Consider the following 14580-nt stretch of genomic DNA (forward strand, 5'->3'; position numbering starts at 1 on the left):
CTCCCAAGTGTTTGCTGACATCGAATTTTAAAAAGTGTTCAAATAAAATCTTGAAAAAATGCTTCAAATTTCATCGTTTAGTCGCAATCATCACGAATCAAACACGATTGAGAATGATGACAGAAAACAGAGCTCAGACTTCAGTCTATTTTTATTGAATTACTAGACAGTGATCCATAATTGCTCTGAACATCCTCAACACACCACAGAAGAAGACTCGTGTAAGGGGAGCGTCAGTTATCTATGAAAGGACATGCACTGGTGCACGAACAAACACATGCGTGTGGAGACACACACACACACACACAGAAGATATTGTGCTTTACAGAAATCCCATCTTTATGTTCTTCTGAGGTTTCATCCTGACGATGCAGGAGAAGCTGAAGAGATGATGTTAACGTATTTGACAGACTGTAAACACACACACATCTGCGGAGCTAGAAAGACATGCTCTCACATTGCACTTTATATTGAACCTATTCCTGCTTGGCTTTAGAGACTCTATAAAGATAAAATATCTATATGTAGTTTTATTTCCCATTTGTAGAACAATATTAAGTAAGACAGAGAATTGGATTGCTTGAGAGCAATACTTGGTCATCTATGGCACAAGGTTTGTCTTTTTTTGGCAGAAACCTTGTGCTTTTATTGTAAGTTGCTGACACACAGGTTGCTTATTTATCTGAAATACTGAGAGCGTGTAACCAGTAAAGGATGATATTATTGCTTCACTGCTTCTCATGCACAGAACTACAAACACTATCGACTCTACAAATGGATTTTGCGCAGTGCACTGTCTGGTGTGTAATTGCATTTCCTACCCTACCGTGAACAGTGATGCTACTCTGGAGGTGCTGCCAAGCGTCACACTTGACTATATAGTTCCTCTGGATTGTAAGTTTAAGGTACAGAAGATGCTACAGCAGCCGTAAAGAATGAGATATAACTCTGAGTGTACGATTGTAAGTTTTCATATTAAACTCCAGTGACTTATTGGCAACCACTGTAACACACACACACACACGTTCACACACACACTAGCTGAATAAGCATTTGACTTCCAGCTTCACCCGTAAAATACAACAGTGACTTCTGAACATTGAGGTGACCCATCCATTTTGGATGTTTGGGTTTAGGAGCTGCTGGCACCGGCTGCGTTTGGTCTGCTGCGAAGACGAAAAAGAACAAAACAGAGACATTAAAGACGGCTATGTTTATGTATGGGTGACAGATTTCTGACACCAGGCCATTTCTCTTGTGTGTGTGAATTTAAACGTCGAAGAGGACTTACTCTGTTCTGCCTGCTGCCGCTGCTGGCTCCGGTCCCAGAAGAAAACTATTCACTCTTGAATGAGAGAAAAAACGAAGGGGTTGTTAGAGCAGAATATATAGTTGCAATGCACTGGTATTTATTAAACTTAAGACTTGTGATTTAAGGCACAATTATTCCTATTGCAGCCATGTTCCTTTGACGCTCAGGGTGGGGAGCTCAAATGCTATGTGTCATACTGTTTCATGTTGTCAGTCGTTTAAATATAGAAAATCTGATCATTATCATTTTAATCCCTTAAAAGACAAATCAGGAGGGACATCAGGCCATGTAGCCACCTCCTAGCTAATATAACTGTTAGCTAGGAAGCTGGTAAATGCTAAAATTAGTTTGTCAACATGCTGTAATACATGAAAGGAAAGCTGTAAACAGACTTAACTTTGTAAAAACAACATATTTTGATAACTGATTACTTTCCGTCAGACAACAGCTAACACTGAACCACTTCCTGGCTAAATGCTGTTAGCTAATAAAGCATTTCCTATAGTATCAAACTACAATAGGTAACCTAGACTGCAGTCACTTCCCAGCTATTGGATATTAGCTATGAGATGGCTAAATGCTATAATATATGAAAGGAAAGATATAAAAAGACTTGACGTTGTAAAAACAACACAGACTAATTGATAACCCATTACTTCCTATCAGACAACAGCTAACGTTTGCATTAAACCACTTCCTAGCTAAATTGCTGTTAGCTAATAAAGTCTTTCCGATAGTGTTCAACCACAATAGGTCATCTTGACTGCAGTCAGCTATTGGATATTAGCTAGGAGGAGGCTGAATGATAACATTAGTTTTTCAAAGTGCTATAATATATGAAAGATATAAACAGACTCATCTTTGTAGAAAAAAGAACATATTTGATAACCCATTACTTTCCATCAGACAACAGCTAACATTTAACCACTTCCTAGCTAAACTGCTGTTAGCTAATAAAGCCTTTCCTATAGTACTCAAACAGAATAGGTTATCTTAGTATTCAGTATTCACTTCCCAGCTATTGGATATTAGCTAAGAGCTGGCTTGCTAACATTAGCTGTTATCTAAAGGTGGCTAATGACTAATAAAATATGTTTTGATATCTTAAAATTTGGCCCAAAGTCCCTCAGGATTTTTACTACTCATTGTCTTATCAGTTGCGTATCAATCAGGAAATGGTAAAATTATCTATATTTCCTTCATTTCTACCACTTACAAACTAAGACATGATCACTGCATTCCCACCCTGAGCGTTATGTCAGAGGAAAATGGCAAGAGATGAATGTGAATTTTACAGTACATGCATTTATTATCAGTGTAATAGATCACTGTGCAATAAGGACAGGCTCATTTATTTTACAGTAATGATAAATGAGATGAAAGTGATGCATTTAGCATCTTTTGCATCTTTTTTTCAATGTCTCCTTCCTGTAATTGCAACCGTAGCCAAATCCAATTGGTCCTCATCCAACAGAAGATCTAAAAGTGAGCCATCTGATAAACGAGCGCTCCAGCCAAGGATAAAACTGAGGCAGAGGCCACTGCCTCCGCAGAGAGATGTAATGAGAGACAGGAGAGTCGGTGCTTACTTTGAGCTCTCCGAGGCTTCCTTCAGTTCCTTGTCGAGTCTAGAGGTGAGGGGTCAAATGGCAAGATGAATATAAAGTCATTTAAAAAGACAACTCAGGCTTGAAGGAGGTGGGGGCGGTGCATAGTTTTGGGGCTCGGAGGGACTTACCTAATGATGCACTCTGGAATCTGGATGCTGTCCATGGGGATGAGTTCCTGCAGCTCATCCAGACTGGTCACATACTTTATCTTACTGCTGAACTTGGCGCTGGGACAAGAGCAACATGGACACGCGCACATAAAAACAAGTACAAGTGTAATGACAGGCACATAAAAAGTATGGTGGAAGTAACTGGCTTGGCATCAGAGGAAGAAAAAATATGGTCTGTTATCTTTCAAAAGAGAAACAACAGTCATAACTCTTCAACAGAAGGCCAATGAACCCATAGACACGTTTTTAAAACCATGCTTGCTGTTCTCTGAGACTCAGTTTGACTACAGAAGTGCATGAGCTAAATGCTTATGTCAGCATGCGAACATATGCAAACAATGACAATGCAAATATGCTAGATATTCAACATGCTCAAAATCTTGATTTAGCATGTTAGCATACCACTATTTGGTTATAAGTACTAAACACAGATTAGGCTTATGGGAAAGTCATTCATTTTCCTGGTACTTGGTCACAAAACTCGGCGGCAATTGTCCTCTGACCTCATGCTCAGTGTTGGATGCTCAAATTTGGGTTTGCTAACTTAAGGTTTATGAAAAATCATCATAATTTCACCACTTTAGCAATTGCTCTGCAAAAAGCTGTGAAGACAAAGTAGCCTATGGTTAAAATGTTGAGGGACATCTGCCGTGTTAAAGGTAAAATTACATGACAACTCATTCAGTACCAACAGCTAAGTCACAGCCAGCGTTAGCATTAAACCACGTCCTAGCTAACACGACTGTTAGCTAGCTAACATTACAGTTAGTAAGCTAACATGATATTTTGCTTAATAACATAAGCTAGGAATTTTAAGTAACCTGTAACACTATTTAAAGGAAATTATACAGTGTGACTGGAAGTGTTTAAATGCTAATTAGCTGTTGTGTAACGGTAGGTAATTAGTCATCATATATGTTGTTTTAACTTTAAATATAGCAAGTGTCCCTCCCGATTTTCATAGTCTTTTCAGTTTCTGATCAACTGGAAAGCAATATAATGATAAAACAAAATTGTGAGATGCCCTATACATTTCTAGGGGAAAAAAGTAACCATCATGCTTCTAGAGAGTCAACCACAAGTCATTAAAATGTATCCTCTGGGAACCACGATTGTACAAATAGCTAGCATAGCAAGTAAAAACAGCATTTTTACCTGATGAAGGGCTTGGTAATGGCTAGAATGGTCCTGATAAACCATGACGGATGGAGAATGATGAACGATTTCAAATTCTTTCTGAGCCTGCAGAAGACACAGATTCACAGATTAGGTGTGTTTGTGTCCGTGTTCAAGCTCATTATCAATCTTCATTCATGGAGAAAAATGCTACATAACAGGCGTAAGTGAACAGGAAAGACCTTCTGTCTATCATCTGATAGCATTTCTTCAGCCAGCCGAGGCCAGGCATTCTTCTGTGCGGTGTGGCTCCATTCAGATACACGATCATGTAGTCCTCTGCGACCATCAGCTCCAGTGTGCTGATCACATAACTGAAGACAAACACACACACAGATAGTTATATAATTTTTCTTTAAAAAATCTTAATGTTGGCTTCTACCCTATAGGGAGGATTAGCAGCTTTTTTTTCTGGAAATATCAGCTGGATTGTAATCTGACCAAAAAGTGTTATATGTTTCTTTATACAGACTTTATGCACAATAGCTGTGTCTCAATCCAGAGGCTGCATCCTTTGAAGGAGGCGGTCTACGGGGGATGTGGCATTCGTAGCCTGTGTGGACCGTTAAAGCCGAACTGAAATGAGACAGTCTGGTCTACGGAGGATTTCCTGTTTGCGTCACCAGCTGTTCCCGCCTTTACCTTTGCGTCACCAAACGCTGCTGCTGTCACCTAACAACAGGTAGCTAGCGGGCTAACTAGCTAGCATAACTAACGTCACGTAACTTAACCTATTATTTTAAAGGTAATTTGTTTCAAGGGCCCTTTTGTTATCTTGAACATGTGTAACGCTAGCTATTCAATTGAGTTGAAACTAAAAACTTTTAACATTTAAAAGTTTATTCTTCTGCCGCCTAAGAATCTCAGGATACATTGGATCCTTTGCGGCACGGGAAAAGGAGGACACATTTGTCAGCCGCATCTGAAGGAGTCTTCGAATTGGAACGGCCTTCGATGCGCCGCTGTGACGCAATCGGCCTTCAAGTATAGACTTCGAAGGATGCAGCCCTTGGATTGTGACACAGCTTATATGTTAACATCAGTATGCTAACATCCTCACAATATCAATAGGCTCATAATTTGCAGGTCTCTTTTTTCGCTATGCCTATCTAGCCTGTTAGCATGCTATTGTTCGCTAATTGCAACTCAAAACTATGTACAGCTGAGGCTGTTTGGAATGTCATTATGCAGCTATCTTAAATAATGCATGGATAAATATGAATTGTTTTAACAATGTATCCTGTAGAGGGCATGTATGTCACTACCAAATTGCACAGTGATCCATCCAAGACGTGCTAAGCAAAAGTGACAACCTCACGGTGGTGTAAGTGTAAAAGTCAGTAGGATTCAACCTCTATGGAAAGTGTATTTCTTTACATTTAATGGGAATCCAACCAATAGTTGTTGAAATCTTTAAGTATGCCGTAATGTTTAAACACTTTTAATTAATTTGGTTTTCTACTTCTTAAATACATAATGACAAATAGCAAATATTCATATGACAAAACCACTGGTTACTTTATAGATCAACTTTGATTATATCTTCTTTGTCTGTCCATAAAATAATCACCCAAAACAGTAGCCTAAACCCATCTGCTAGATTCCAAAGAAACCCAACATTTTCACAGTAACTGACGTCAGGACGCTGAAATTCCTGAGCAAGAGCTGCACACCCATGTTTTTTTAATCTGAACACCAACAACAGAGAAAATAGGAGATACATACAGCGTTACTCTGTATTTGAAACACCAGCAGCATTTTTCAAAATTCTTTCTTCTGACGCAGCTACGAGAAATTGGTACGACTCTTGCTTCACGGATGAACTGTTTTGCTTTGAATTTCTTCTTTTTTTCCTTCTCTGCATCCATCTCAGCAGCTCAATCAAAATTCTACCTTTTCTCAAATCCAATTCAAGGATTCACACCAAAAGAAGCTGTTATCTCTTTCTCATTTCTCTCCTCAACCCCCCCCACAACTTCTCACGCAGCAGGGAACTTTGTCGCCTGCTTTGAAAGTAAAGTTGAACATCCTCGGCAAACACAGTCCTTCTAGTTTCCTCAATAACTCCACTAACTTCAACGACTTTGAGCTCAGTTTGACTCTTTTCCTTCTGATCCAATGTCATTCTCCAGCTTACAACACTGAAGATCCACTCTGTTTCCTGACTATTGTGATCCTCTCCCACTGACATCAAGCATGCATACCATTGACCACCCAGCTATAGCTAACTCCTCCTCGCAACGGATTCAGACCTCGAGCCATTTGGCATCACAAACTGCAGATGCCACGGTTATCCCCCTTTCATTTCTATCCAAAACTCTCAGATATGCCAGCTTACTCAATATCTTTCACAGAACAGCCTGTGGGATCCCAACCACACTGTCCAAGCATGAAATGCGACTGGGCCAGCAAACAGTAAAGATATCAACATGGTGGTCTCAGGCTAGACTATCATTTCGATCACTGTTTTGTGAGGGTTCTTCCTCCTCAGGGAGGCCGTGACTGAGAATTAGGAAGCATTCTGGATATGCTAAATACCATGAAGTGTGTTGATAGGCCCCTCTGTGTTTGCTTTGTATAAATTCAAAGGAGATGGCATAAAGTCTTAAACGATATAGAACCTAAGATCAAAAAGCCTTAACATCTCTGTAAGACTGTAGGCACACAGCTACGTTAAGCTAAAAGTGATAGGATGCTTACATGCTCACAGTGGCAATGCTAATGTGCTTTAGCATCTTTTGGCTATAAAAATATATCGATGATTTATTCATTTATTAAAAAAATCAACCTGAAGTACTTAGATAAAAACATAAGAATTGCCCGAGATCATGGCTTTTTCCTCTGGTACCATGAATGACCGTTTGACAACATATTCAATAGTTTCTAGCCATGCTAGCAGCATAGCTTTAGGTATGGCAATGACATGCTTGATTTTGTTGAGCCATCACATTGGTATTTTAGCACCACCACAAGGTTAGCATTTTTGTTTTTGAGTGAAATGTATTGTAACGCTGGGTATAAGTTACTGCTTATGTTGCTGTTGTTTGTTTTTTTGAGGGAGGTGTCCACCATAGTGGGTGATTGGCTAAGAAGTAGTTCCAGGAGGAGGATAGACGGAGTTATTGCTATAAAGCTACTTTTAAGCGGGAGTTCGGCGTTCCAGGGAAGTAGACGTATGTTTAGCGAGCGAGAGTTAAGCTGGAAAGCACTTAGCAACCTTGGGTTAGCTGTTGCTGCAACAAGACAGAAAAGACCTGGGCTCTTTTGAGCTAGCAATGCACATCACCTCTTCCTCGTTCTTCCTCCCTCCGTCTAGCTACACCGCAATGCTACAGTATCATGACTTAGCCTTAAAGTTTATACATTGTCCAGTCAGGATAGAAACTAACTTTGATGATTAACTGCATTTTTATTCAGCACATTATCAAGACATAATTCCAATTTATTTATTAATTTAGTAAATGATCAAATACTTGCTATAGTAATAACATCATGCTTATTGCATATTAGCAAACATTACCAAGCCAACACGCTAATACAGACAACTAGGTTGGTGAATATGGTAAACATTATACCTTGTAAACATTAGCAAGCTCAAATTCTAAGTGACATAGCTTGTTGACGTTAGCATCCTGGAGTGCAGTTTTGTAGACTCACAAGGTTGCTAGCATGGAGGCAGACTCTTAGCCTTGTTTGCGACTTTAACGACAAGCCAACACGCTAATACAGACAACTAGGTTGGTGAATATGGTAAACATTATACCTGTTAAACATTAGCATGCTCAAATTGTAAGTGACGTAGCTTGTTGACGTTAGCATGTAGCCTAGAGTGTAGCGTTGTAAACTCACAAAGCTAGCTAGCTAGCTAGCTACTATGGAAGCAGATTCTTAGCCTTGTTTGCGACCTTAAGGGCGATTGGGGTTTATTCCAACATTGATACTATTTTCATGGTTTTTGTCATACTTTGTTGAGCAAACTAATGTTTCTACATAATTACTGTGATTACTGTAACTGTTTTTGTTAACTGAGTCTGAATTCATTACTGACTGTGATGAAAAAAAAAAATGAAAACGTAAATGACTCATTAAAAATGTGTTAGAGACTGCAGTTAGATACTCACAGGAAGAGGTTCTCCATTATTTCGTGGTAGTCCTCGCTGTCACTGTCTGGCAGGAAACAGGCAGCAAACACTATGATGGCATTCACTCCGTTGCCGTAGTAGCCTTGATAAAAACACATAAAAATATTAAGTAAGTGAAGTTGACCTTGTTGCTGAAGAGCACTTCACGGCCTTCATTAGCATAGTTTTCATAACTTGATTGCTTTCTTATTTTCCTCTTTTGTGTTCATTTCATCAGCCAATCTGTGTCTCTTTTGTCCGTCCGTCTCTCTCTATCCTGTTTCCTCTCTACTATTCAGAATAATATAATTTCCTTTTATTCACCAACCCCGTCATTACCAGATTTGGTGTCACTCAGACAGAGGGTCTTTTATCTAAATGACAGAGCTGGTGATATTGACTGTTCGGGGATGGACGTCTCTGTTTCCATAGGACGGCTATGTTTCACTTAAGCCCACAGCACAGGGGGAGAAAAAGCACTACCTGCCATGTGTGGGGGGCTGATTTCCACCCATAATGGTGATAATGTGAGTGCTTATTTAAGACACAAGCTTACCAGGGTGCAGCTCATGCCCCCTGGGTTTAAGAAGGCCCCACAGAGAAGAGAGAGAGATGAGGCCCCTGCCTGTGAAACTAATATGGTGTGACTCAGTCTGGACTAAATTAAAGACGCAGGTCTTAATGCAGCTACAGAAGGCTTCCTTTATTTGTTGTGTTATAGTGCTGAAATCAGGAGTTGATTGAACAGTTATTCAACTGACGAGAAATAAAAAGATCCGTCTGAATAAATGCTCAATTTTTCAAGCAACATTTTCTAAAATGTTTTGGTTTTTGTTTCATGATGTGAGGATTTGCTATAATGTCCTCTGTGGTTTTAAACTCAGTATCTTTGGGAGTTCGACTGTTAGACAGAAAAAAAGACATCTGAAGATTTCTCTTTGGGCTTTAGCTAAATATGAAGGGCATTTTTTTACTTTATGTCAGACATGAGGAAGTTTTGGTGACGCTAATCTTCTGGTGAAGGTTGCAAGAAATGGTTTGCATCATTTTATACCCAAACCATTCACTGACTTCTTATTGAAACAACTGCAAACATCTTTTCACACTATTTGTGTTTTTCCTTTAAAGTGGTAATCCTGAAGATCTCAGTTTCGTTCTCTTTGGCGGCACCTGTGGCGATAAACTATAATTGTGGGAGCACCCTTCACAGATATCCAGACAGTGTTGCATGTGTGACGTCAACGGTTGGCTCCGTTTGCAACTCTTGATTTTCCTCTCTGATGGTCGCCTTGCCTTCATCTGAGCGTCGAATTTGTTTCTTTTCTTTGGATTTTCACTTATTTTTGAAGTTGTATCTGTAGTCATCCATCTTTTCTTTGTTTGTTCAGCCATAGTAGATTACTGTTTACTCGCAACACTTGCAGAGAGCGGAAAAGCAGCCGCTTAGCTCCGCCTACCCTCTCTGGCAGACCAACCACTGCTGGGTGATGGAAAACGCGTCACTAACTGGGCGCCGCTTGTCACAGACACTCAGACCATAAAAATATGTTAAACTGCAAATGCAAAGGCCTTCATTAGTGGGCCATAGGCTCAATCACCATTGTGTTACCTCATTCGGCGATAGAGAGTGACTTAACAGACATTTATTTAAATTAAAATCTTCCAGATTATCACTTTAAATGGACACTTGTCGGTGAATATACTTAAAGAGAGATGTTTTGGACATCAGCAGGCACTCTTCATTAAACACACAGGGTATGCTACTGTCAAGTGGCTACTTTGCCAATTTTCAACTTGAATCTAATTGCTCTTATGTGAGGACATGTGAAGAGGACAAGAGGACGTGAAAATTGGACTTCAAATTTTCCACTGTGTTTATTTTGTGAAAAGCTCCCTCTCTGACAGCAGCAGGATGATGTAAAAGTCATCAGTTGGCTCCATCTACAGCGTGTACTTCCTTATTTTTGGGCTGGCTGTCCTCCGAGGTAAGAGGAGGCATTTCCAAAATGAGACATCGTCGTGCTGTCTCGTTAGCCGGACGTAGCGGCAGCTAGCTTAAAGCAGAAGGTGACTGTGATTGAGTACTCTAGAGATAATGACTTTTAGGGCGTGTGAGGGTTTTAAGACAGGCTCCTGTAAACACAGGTTGTGTTCGAGCAGGACGTAACATTCACCTCCATGGGAGATGACTCTCATGTACGGCTCGATGATCTTCATGTTGATGCGGTGCTCCTGCTCCCCGATGACGACCGTCCTCCATAGTTTGCCGTCCTGGCGCTCCTCCTCAGCGCTGTACGTCGGGATCGGATGGTAAGGCTCACTTATTCCACTCCTACTGGCTGCGTTGGGGTCTGATATCAGAAACAAGACAAAATACTGTGTTACAGGCCTCGTTTAATGACTGACATTTTAAGTTGATATAGCAGGAAAAGTCTTAATGATAGCGCTGTTATGCTCAGGTGTGTGTATGTACCAGGACCCTGAAACTGAAGCAGCTAATTGGAATCCAGCCATCATTTATGTTATTGTGAACACTGTTTTTTCAGGTCACAAATGTCCTTCAGGATCATGATGCTTCAGGATACGTTGAATGACCCACCTTCCCAGTCCATTTCATGGTCCGTGTAGTCCAGGTAATCCCCCTCATCAGGCGTGTCGAGGTCGTCCACGTTAATGTCGAGATCGTCCGGCGTCTCCCCGAGGTCGTCCTCGCTCTGGTCCAGTGACAGGCTGATGCGAGGTGCGGAGAGCTTCTTTCTCTGAGTGGCACCTCCTTGCAGAGGTAGAGAGGTAGGAGGGACTATAAAATAAAACATAAAAAGGTTATTCTCGTGGGTCGTACAGCAGTTAGCAACAGTTTCTTTCTAATTGTTTTGATTGTGTTTAATCTGTGCGTCGGTTGAGTCAGGCTCACCTGGTCGGCCTTCGCCCCCCTCAGAGTTCATTTTGCTCTCTGATGCCAGGTCCATCCCCTGGAGGACCTGTGAGGAGATAATTACAGTTATTAAATTGGCTCTTATGACACGAGAGCCAGCCTGGAGAATATCCAGACTATTGTGTGCTGCAGTGCACCGCCTGCGAGTCCTCCACATTTTAATGATTTAAAAACAGGAATAATATCTGAGGAAAACAAGTCGAAATCAAAATTGCCAAAGCATGAGCCAACTTTAAAACTAAGCTCGAGTATTACTTATAAGGATACATTTGGGGATGATGAAGATTGAACCACGCAACCGTGTATGAAACAGTTAAAAATGTCAAGTATTATAAATAAACAAGGACCGTCTAGACCTGCCCTATATGATCAGGTTCCTTGAGATCATGTTGTAATTTTGCACTTTACACACACAACTGGCTTTACATGACTTTAAGTAAGCGCCATCTCAACCCACTGCAATGGTAAAAGGCCATTTACACATTAATATCCAATAACTTATATCATCAGAAAGCCACTTGTTCTACATTTATAACATGTTTCTAAATGGGCTGCATGGTGTTGAAGTGGTCACAGCTAAAGGTTCCTGGTTCAATTCCTATTACGCACATGTGTGGAGTGCATGAACGAGTTCCCTCCGATATTCCGGCTTCTTCCCACAGTCCAACATGCTCGTGAGCTTCATTGGTGACTCTAAATTCCCCGTAGGTGTGGGTGTGAAAGGTTGTCTGTCTCTGTCACAGACTGTACAGAAAGATGGCAGCTCCCTAAAAGTGAAGCCAAAACATTTCGAGCGCCCCCTGCTGACTGGCTGCAGTATAGGTCATAAAGCCCGCCTCCTCCATGTTAACAGATGGCTCAACTATAAAATCAAAATACACGCCAAATAAATTTTTCTCAAGTCATAATAGTTACTTCTTATCATGCTGATTTACGTCCAAGTGTTCATTTTTCTGACAAGTTTACTTTTAATTAGTTATTTGATGCTGTAAAAAGGATGATTGACAGCTCTGTTGACAAATCCGGCTCCTGCAGCCAAATTATCTCGCCATCGCAAGATGGCAGCGCCCGCCACGGGGGCTATTTTGGCATCAATTCCATACAATGAGAGCGGATGGAGACGCGTCATCCATCTATATATACAGTCATTGGTCTCTATGTGTCGGCCCTGTGATTGACTGGCGACCTGTCCAGATGCACCCGCCTCTCGCCCAACGACAGCAGGGATTGGCTCCAGCCAATCGGCGACCCTGAACAGGATAAGCAGTATAGATAACGGCTGGATTGATGAATGTTTCTAAATGTACTTTTCACTGTACAAGTGGCATTTTTTGTTGTTGATTATTTGTTGGCCTTTTGCCTTTAATGAACGGACAGCTGATGATAGACAGGAAACATGGGAAGAGGAAGGGGTAGACATGCACCAAAGGGCCGGGGGTTGGTCGAACCCAGCGAGGGCTGTGTCTCTGTACATGCAGGGCTTTCTCCTCCGACTGAGCTTAACCTGCTCGCCTGAAGTGCCATTTTCAACACCTTAACAGGAAATGGACTGTTTCTATATTGCAGTATACTTGGTGTCATTGAAGTCAAGGATGTGACTGTTTCCTCCGTCAATAAAAACTTTTGTCACGTTTGTTTTTCGCTGATATGCTGGTATCTGTGACCCCATATACCACCTGTGTGCGCACTTCTGTTTGGACAGCATCGGGCACCTTTCATTAGGAAACTGTTTGGTGGCCACTTCATTAATTGTCAACATTCATCCCGTCCTTATGTGACACGTTGCACTGCCTTTTGTTTTTGTAATAGCCCTCAATGAATGTTGCAAACATCAGCTGGCTTCATCTACAGCCTGTTCTTCCTCATTTTTCCGTTGGGCCGCCTCCAAGGTTAGGTTAGGTAAGGCAACTCCGAAATATGCGCGTATGCGTCCAAACGTTACGAGAGATATGAAAGAAGATATAACACACCAGGTTTGAGGTCATTTAAAGAACAGCTTCAACATTACGTGAAGGTTTGTCCACCTGTGAGCACTGACAAATTTATTTGACAGTAAAATGTCCTATTTGGTTTAAAGTAGGTCACCAAAAACCCGTCTAAAGGATCCGTGTCAACACTGCTGTTGAACTTTCTGCCAGTATGTCTTAATCTGATTTAAAACTACAAATATCAGCAACAGCATCGGCCTCAATAATCCAGTACTGGTTGGGCTACACTACGAAGCACCACTACCCCCCTAAACACAGTATTGATTTTACGTTATTGGTTCTCTTTAACACATAGATTTCCAATGTAATCGAAGAACAAGAGGAGTAAAGGCAAGAGCATTAAGGTGGTGAGGGGAGAGAGGAGGAGGAGGAGGGAGGAGAGAAATGAGAAACATTTGGAGGTTAAAGGTCATCTTCCTCTGCAAATAATCCTCCCATTCAAACCGGAGAAGGGGGGGAGGATGCTGAGGGTCGGGCAGAGGAGGGGGTGGAGGGGGGGGGGGGGGGGGGGGGGGGGCTTGTTACATCATGCCAAGCTCTTCCCCCCTCTCCTCTCTGTCTTTCCCCAGTGCTGATTCAAAGCGAATGACTGCACGCTCGGCCGCGCACAGATTGGACAGAGATGCAAATTCACAGTGAGTCACGTGTGCGTGAAAAAGAAACATCCTCGTTCCTCGTCTGCACACTCCGCCTGGAATAAGGAAGACGTAGCAGGGAGAAAAAAACCTGCTGATTCCTGTACTGTCATGGTGACGGTACACAGAGATATGTACACACGCGCTTATGAACACACACAGATAAGAAAGGTGAAAGTCAAACACGCTCCTACAAAGCAGAAAAACAAAATGAGCATCAGCTGTTTTGTGCATCCTCACATCCACAGCACAGGACCACAGTGCTGATGACAGCAGCCCCTCCCTCACTCTCTTGCTTCCTGTCTGCTGGCTGTGAGGAAGAAAAAAAAAAAAACACAAGAACATATCCCCCTCTTTCTCTTCTTTTAATCTCCACAGAACAACAAAGCATCGATCTACTCACCACACTGCTGGGGCTCGGGATTCTCTGTCCTGGTTGCGTCTCAGATCATGGATGTACTTCCAGGATCCCTGCCTATTTCCTGCTTCCAGCCCTCTCGGTGGAGATGCTCAGCTTACAAACAGCTCACAGCTTCCACCATTTTGTGGTCACATGATCCGGGCTGCTACCAAATAAGGGCGATCACCTGCTACAGCAGCTCTGAGCACAGCAGCCTCCTCAGGCAGTGCAAG

The 14580-nt window shown here is 41.7% G+C and overlaps 1 protein-coding gene across 1 annotated transcript; it reads right to left on the reverse strand.

Moving 5' to 3' along the window:
- Positions 1 to 144: 144 nt before the first annotated feature.
- Positions 145 to 14480, reverse strand: prune2 (prune homolog 2 with BCH domain). Its single transcript, XM_069673486.1, has 11 exons — positions 14351 to 14480; positions 11304 to 11370; positions 10989 to 11189; positions 10564 to 10740; positions 8390 to 8492; positions 4451 to 4582; positions 4248 to 4334; positions 3051 to 3149; positions 2902 to 2940; positions 1292 to 1345; positions 145 to 1166 (listed from the first exon to the last, which is right to left on the reverse strand). Exons 2-11 carry the CDS (start codon positions 11356 to 11358, stop codon positions 1133 to 1135), a joined length of 981 nt encoding a protein of 326 aa, XP_069529587.1. The 5' UTR covers positions 11359 to 11370; positions 14351 to 14480; the 3' UTR covers positions 145 to 1132.
- Positions 14481 to 14580: the final 100 nt, after the last annotated feature.

Source organism: Semicossyphus pulcher, unplaced genomic scaffold (genome assembly GCF_022749685.1).
Source record: "Semicossyphus pulcher isolate SPU_LCO1_2020_fin unplaced genomic scaffold, fSemPul1.0.p SCAF_22, whole genome shotgun sequence".
Lineage (NCBI taxonomy): Eukaryota > Metazoa > Chordata > Actinopteri > Labriformes > Labridae > Semicossyphus > Semicossyphus pulcher.

Excerpts from the sequence above, each read along its gene's own strand:
- prune2 (XM_069673486.1), bottom strand. The coding sequence starts at position 11,358 with ATGGACCTGGCATCAGAGAGCAAAATGAACTCTGAGGGGGGCGAAGGC. Across the intron at positions 3,150-4,247 it reads ATTACCAAGCCCTTCATCAG|CGCCAAGTTCAGCAGTAAGA; the intron begins GTAAAAATGCTG and ends CTCTTGTCCCAG. Across the intron at positions 1,346-2,901 it reads GAAGCCTCGGAGAGCTCAAA|AGTGAATAGTTTTCTTCTGG; the intron begins GTAAGCACCGAC and ends CTCTCATTCAAG.